This window comes from Oncorhynchus nerka, linkage group LG11 (genome assembly GCF_034236695.1).
Source record: "Oncorhynchus nerka isolate Pitt River linkage group LG11, Oner_Uvic_2.0, whole genome shotgun sequence".
Taxonomy (NCBI): domain Eukaryota; kingdom Metazoa; phylum Chordata; class Actinopteri; order Salmoniformes; family Salmonidae; genus Oncorhynchus; species Oncorhynchus nerka.
In genome coordinates this window covers 70,141,448-70,148,242 of record NC_088406.1, presented here as the reverse complement: position 1 = coordinate 70,148,242, position 6,795 = coordinate 70,141,448, and the positions used below count along the sequence as shown (strand labels likewise).

Genomic DNA, 6,795 nt, shown 5'->3' with positions numbered 1-6,795 from the left:
TAACCACATTATATGTTATTGCAATCTGTCAGTCGATGATGTGGCACGCAACCACTGATTTATGCATACAACGTCTGAACAGAGGAAAGCGATCTAGAACTTAATCATAGAAAGATTTTGACTCACGTGGGTTACATGTGGTAGGCCGTCATTGTAAATAAGAATTTGTTTTTAACTGACTTGCCTAGTTAAATAAAGGTTAAATAAAATAAATAAAATACAAATATATAGTATGTTTGCAGTCTGTTTTGAGTGCACCTTTTGCACTTTTATAGTTCTTGCGAAAGTTTTTTTCTTCAGCATTGAAATAGTCTAGGCCTGTCTCTCCTTAAAATACAAACACATGCATAGCCCTACATACTGACATACTTCTTTGTCAATTAATTGACGCCACAGTTTTCCTATATGGGCTTGATAGAAAAAAATGCATTAAGAATGATCCTCTTTCCAGATTGCGAGTGGAACGCACCGCGTCATTAGTTCAGTGTTTCAGCAGGATAGCTTCGAACCATCTGATCCGACGTCAACATGTCTAACCGCCCTCGTTGAGACTGCAATGAGAAAAAAAAACTGGGTAGGAGGGTTTTATGAAGTAATCGTTCGCAGATGTTTGTAATACCAGGGAAAAAATCTTATTCCACACTTAGAGAAGTCTATCATGTTGTAAGTCCAGTCCACTGCCGTTATTAGAGGGAATTAAACAAGAGAACAAAGAACAGTATTGACCCATACACACTCATTTTGATCGTTTGCGGTGTGCAATTAAGGAAATGAAAAGCTTTGCTATTGTAGGCGGAGGCATACCAGCCATCCTGCAAACTATATTATTTTGCGATAGCACAGAGGATTAATCCAAATGTAGCACATTTGATTGGCACATTGGATCAGGTTATTGCTTCATACTGCATTTCCACTGATTTGAGGATGGTGAGCTCAACCGGCTGAAAACAAAGTATGTAGCCTATAGGTCTATGTGTAGGCCTATGAGTTGTATCCTTCTATAAATAATACAGCAGCAGGTCAGTTTCATCTCTTTATCACGACAGCCAGTTGATACTATTTCGGACGCCATCTTGACACAGACAGACAAATGATTCATAATTGTCATACTTCGGACTCGTGAAACAAGCCAATTGCATGTTACAATTATCTAATGCAATCGGATGGACTGTATATCTTCGGCGTGTCCAATCCTCTTCTGATTTACGTTGCTGTAGATGTCACTTTAATTGCATAGCTTCTCGTGAAGAATCCTTTGGTCTGTTGTAGCCTATCTGAGGTCTGTTTACTCACCAACCATGCATTCAAAGGACAAGTAACGATTATTCTTAGGGCAGTTTAAAGCCAGTCTACTCTCTAATAAATATTTACCAAGCTGTGATGCAGTGGGCAAAAGTGTGAAATAGACATGTGAAATACAACATGTTATGTTACAGGCTTTTATGTTGCAGGCCCAGTCTATAATTGCGCAGCTGACACATTGATAAGTGAAGTAGGCTGTAGACGCAATGTTTTTTTGGTTTCGTTGTAATGTTTGATTAGTGACGTGCATTTCAAAACAAAAGGATCTAGCCTATTTATAGAACAATAGGCTATTATTTTATATCAAAAGTAGGATATTAGTCATATCCAAAATGATTTTATGCAAAGGCTACAGGTTTCATCGTCCGCCCTCAACCCCCAACCCGAAAAAGGCACTTCAGCGCCGCATTTTGATAGGCACGCTATCAATCACACGAACATCCGATAGCTGGGCCCTCTCTCGAGCCTCGACAATCTACCTTTCTCGGACCAACCAGCTTTTAACGTCAAAATACACATTTTTCTCGGCTCCGCTCTGTCTCGGCCTCTTGTGTTTTGGGCGAGAAGAGTGGAATGCCATAATTAACCAATGGAATTTCAAGCCTATATATGCTATTTCTGCCACTATGTTTACATCTTTAGAAGGGTTGGTCATGGAGCCTAAAGAAAGGCTAGTTTTATGTTTACTTAGACCATCAAATTAGAGTAGCCTATAGCTATTATGCAGTTACTAGAAAAATATTTAAAATAGAGAATCACTTTATAACATGGAAAATGGAGTCACTAGCAGCAATAAATAATACACATTGTTATTGTTGAGTATATACCACTTGTGGTTAACTCAGTGGTCTCAATGTTGAGTAATTATTCCACTATACTAGCCTATTAGTAGGCCTACAATCCTTATAATCAAGATAGTGCAGCCTAGTAGTGTGCGCCTAGTCTATTTGTTTATTTAATCCTGGTGATATTGAATGACAACAACAAGGATACTAGCCTATAGGTACCAATATTACACTACTAGCAGGGCTGTTAATGAGGAATTAGCATGTAATAGCAATCATCTAAATGATAGGGCTAATAATATCAGTCTGTAACAACAGCCTACTAATAATACTATACGTCAAAGTAGCCGTCATGATAATAATAAGATGCCTATAATCAAGGAGGAAAATGACAACAATGAGCTGTGTTGCATGTTGTTGAAGCATGGATACATTTCCTGGTGATTCTGTTGAATAGGTCATAGCCCCCATGAACATACGTTTGACGTAAACAATATAATTTACCCTTATGGCAGCTTATTGCTGACCGAAAAGAACACAACGTAATTATTCGTCTGGCGCACTGCACATACATCTTCTGTGCACCAAAATAGATATTTAGTTTCATTGTAAGCTGTTTCTTAGACTATATTTATCTCCTACACGATCACATATGTCAGAACCCGCATGTTCTAATAGGCTACAAACACGACACAGACAGTTTCTCCTGCGCGTGGGAATGTTTCTGTTTCTACTTGAGGAGCTGTTGTGGATTGCTGTTTGACAGTACTCGGGAAGGGAGAGCCCAGGCAAGCCTATAGGCCTTAGTTTGAAATAAAATTGAGGCCTAGGCTACCTCTAATCAAACAGAACATGCATGATTTCATTTTTACTATAGCTATATAATACTTTTATTTCTATTCGAGGGGAAAAGCTACTGTTTTTTGAAGAATATGTCATACCTTGCAAGCGATATTTTACTTTGAATGAGTTTGGTATAGAATAAACCCTTTAAAGTCTGCCTCGTATTTTCACTTTAATTATGCAACAAGGTGGTTGACTTTTTTTTTTTTTTTTTTTAAAAACAGTGGTTTATTGAATTAATTACATTGTTTACATCTCAAATATGATTTAAATTCCACGTCTCTGGACGGAAGTGCAATTGAGTGGACTAAACAGTTGTTTAAAACACTATCAAATACTGTATACGACCACAAAAATGACAACATAACACTTCATTACTTTTTTTCAAATAAAACATTTGCTTGAACTGCATCCACGACATCAGCCAAACACCATTGGTATTTATATCCAAAGAGAGATAGATGGAGATAGGGATAGATTGAGAACGACTTCACATACACCATAGTGTCCAATATTTCTGTTTGGTTTACTCTTGGGACAACAACAAACATCCAACCAACAACACCAGATAATGACAAAGTCCCTTACCAAAGGGTGTTGTATCTCCTCCTCTTAAAAATGGAATGTTTTTTTTTCTCTTCAAATATCCACTCTCCGTAGCGGCAATTGCACATAAATATTCCATTAAATAGCGTGAGAGTACAAATAAAGTCTAGAAGAAGAGTTTTTCATCATTTCAAGTCTTTTTTTGAGAGGAGAAGAAGGGTATTCACTGTTTGAGTTCCAAAGCCCAGACATGCTGCGGCCAACCAGTCCTTCCTTTGGTTTTCTTGTCATTGCTGCTCGCTGTGTTTTTCAAAACGTCATTCTGTTGGAAATAAGGAAAAATCAGATGTATGTTATTGTTGTCGAGAAATACTACTTTCTTGCCACTTATCACCACTTCTCTCCGGCATTCAAGGCTGTTATTCGGCCTACTGTGGTGTGGGGAGCATGAAGTTGGTATTACTAAATTATTAGGACAATTATAATATATTTACAGACTTTTATAACGCCAGTTTAGAACAGGTATCATTTAGCAACCTTGTCTCCATAAAACCAGTATTACTGTCGCTTATGTCAAAATATTATAGGCCTTAAGAAGGTTGTAGCCTATTGAGTTTCACAGCATAGGCTACTACAAACCTAGATAATAAGCAAATGTCTGATCTAAAATGTCAAGCCTTGCAGGAGGCTACTCCATGTTTGCATAAGTATGCATAACTGAAATTACGAATTTGTCTTACCACTTCTTTCTTTCTCCTCTCCTCCTTTGCTTCTGTCTTTTTGAAGTCCGCTTTGAAGGCCTCTGCGTCGCCGTTCTGCTCGTCCTTGTCCAGAATGTCCATGAGGTAGGCGATATAACTGGTAGCCAACCGGAGGGTCTTTATTTTGGACAGTTTAGTATCCGCAGGAACATTAGGAATGCAATCCCTGAGCTCGGAGAAGGCGCTGTTGATGCTCTGAGTCCTGCGCCTCTCCTTTCGGTTTGCCGTAGGTCTCCGTTTCACCGGCCGAGGTCCCATCCCGATCCCAGCGACGCCAGCCCCGGGGATACCACCTCCGTAGTGTGCGTGGTCTAACGCCGGGCCCCCGGTGGAGTATTCGGGGCTGTACGAGGGTGCCATACTGTAGTCTGGGGGAGACATCTCCGGGTGGCTTATCAGCCAACCGTGGAAGTAGGGGTTCTCTTCGTGGCAGCGGCTTGCAGCTGCTGCTGCCGCAAAGGAGTAGCCGTCATGATGCATCACCGGATGGTGAGGGAATCCACCAACTAAACTCATGGCGACACAGCAGTAGACCAAACTGCTACTAACGAACCACGAAACGAATACGCGTTCGCGCTCTCCGATTAAAGTCAGGTTCTCCAAAATATTTTTAGGAAAATAGGCTATTCTCATAAAAAGTAACTTGGTTCAGTTGGTCATTTGAAAAGCACTGCTATTTATATTTGTCCAATATAGACACCTAAACGAAACTTCAGCAATGCATGAGTTTTTAGACGTTCTTTTTTTCTGTTTTGCTGGTCTATGGTGTGGAATATAGAAGAATGTTGTCAGCTACTTACACGTTTTTCTCAATTTGTCCATTCCCAACGTGAGAAAGTTCCTTCTTTTCCATTACGGAAACAGACAGTGCATGTTTCGCCTGATGAACTGCGTCCTCAAGCACTTCGGGTCGAGCTTTTCCCCTTCAAACTCTTTATGGATTCCAGACCAAATTCATTAAATAGGGCGTCAGATAACAAAAACGCTCTAAATCCCAGCTGCTATAGTGTGCACTGCACGCAATACACAGCCTTTCAGTTGAGCACACAACCAGAATTCATCCGTTTGATCTCCATGTCACAGCTTCATCTTTAGAACGACTTGGGTTAATATATGTCGTCAAAACCACTCTGAGCCAATCACGTCTTAGAGGAGGAGGGACATAACCTACATTGCTGGGTGTTTTCGCTCCTAAATTTCAATGGCCCCTCTTAAGCATTTGCAGCCTCCACATATTTTATTAATGACAATAAGATTGTGAAAAATCCATACACCGCCTAATTAGACTATTGAAATTATAAAATCATCAACAAAATGAGAGGTATGGACGTTTTTTTGCATTCAAATGTCAACGTTAGGAGCTGTTGTTGTAGGCTAATTTTAAGAATGATATGCCTATGATTAGTGGTAGGCTATTACTATTTGTGGTTTGCACGTTTGATTGTACTCAACAACAACAAAAAATACGTAGGCATAAAAGTCAAACGCATGATTGATTAGTTTATTCATGAAACTCGTCTTGTCTTGATGTAAAAGTTAGCTTTCAAGGAAATAGGCCTACATTATTTTGTGAGATATGTCACTAGGGTCGATTATTTCGGTCATCAATGCAGCAAGGCATTTATTGTACGCGCATGAAAAGGCGCTAAATCCTTAAACAGGGATATTATTCACAGTAGCCTATGATTTTCACATCTGACACTTTTTCGTATTCATATTAAAAGTGTGTATTTTATCTGTCTCAGGTAGGCCAAGTCCCTTATCAATAAACCAAGCGCATTGGTCACAGTCCATATTACTCGTGCAAAACAATTATTAACTTCATTGCATGATCCTACATTGTGTCACATAAACAACAAAATGATGCGAATAGCAAACAACAGAATCATTTAATATTTTATCTGTGTAGAAATAAATACTGCACTTTTTTGACATATTGATTTTAACTGACATGCATTATTGCTCGAATTGCGATCATTACACACTTGGCTAAACGTCCATCAATTCGATAGCAAACTATGCGTAAAGTCATTTTGAGAGTAAAACTAGAGGCAAAATGGAATCACGTTGGCCCATTCTCACAATGTATCAAATATATATATAAATAAATAAATATAAATATATATATATATTTCAAATACAACATATGATATGCACAGCTTTGACATTTATTTAGTTTTTGTTGTATAATATATTTCGCCCATCGAAACAACAGACTGGCTTTAGAATGTTGGCTGCGTTTGCTATATTAGCATATAAACACTATATATCTATGTGAAATTAAATTGTAATTCTTCATTACATTGCAAATAAATAATGCCTATTTCATTATAGCATTATTTTGGTGCAAATGTGAATATAATAGAGAGATTAACCTCCAGTACTGGAATAGGCCAATACATAAACCGATAGGCTTGAATGACCAGGGAGAATCCAGGCGAGACGAAATTTAAAGCAAAGTAGTCCTGTTTCGCACAGATTGCTGATAAGGTAAACAATTTATTTAAATACTCGACTAATTTTGTTTCAGGGCTCATTTGAACCTTTATTTAGACTCG

The 6,795-nt window shown here is 38.5% G+C and overlaps 1 protein-coding gene across 1 annotated transcript; it reads right to left on the bottom strand.

Moving 5' to 3' along the window:
- Nucleotides 1-2,239: 2,239 nt before the first annotated feature.
- Nucleotides 2,240-5,325, bottom strand: LOC115137724 (heart- and neural crest derivatives-expressed protein 2-like). The gene is made up of 2 exons (XM_029674048.2): nucleotides 4,217-5,325; nucleotides 2,240-3,798 (listed from the first exon to the last, which is right to left on the bottom strand). Exons 1-2 carry the CDS (start codon nucleotides 4,868-4,870, stop codon nucleotides 3,700-3,702), a joined length of 753 nt encoding a protein of 250 aa, XP_029529908.2. The 5' UTR covers nucleotides 4,871-5,325; the 3' UTR covers nucleotides 2,240-3,699.
- Nucleotides 5,326-6,795: the final 1,470 nt, after the last annotated feature.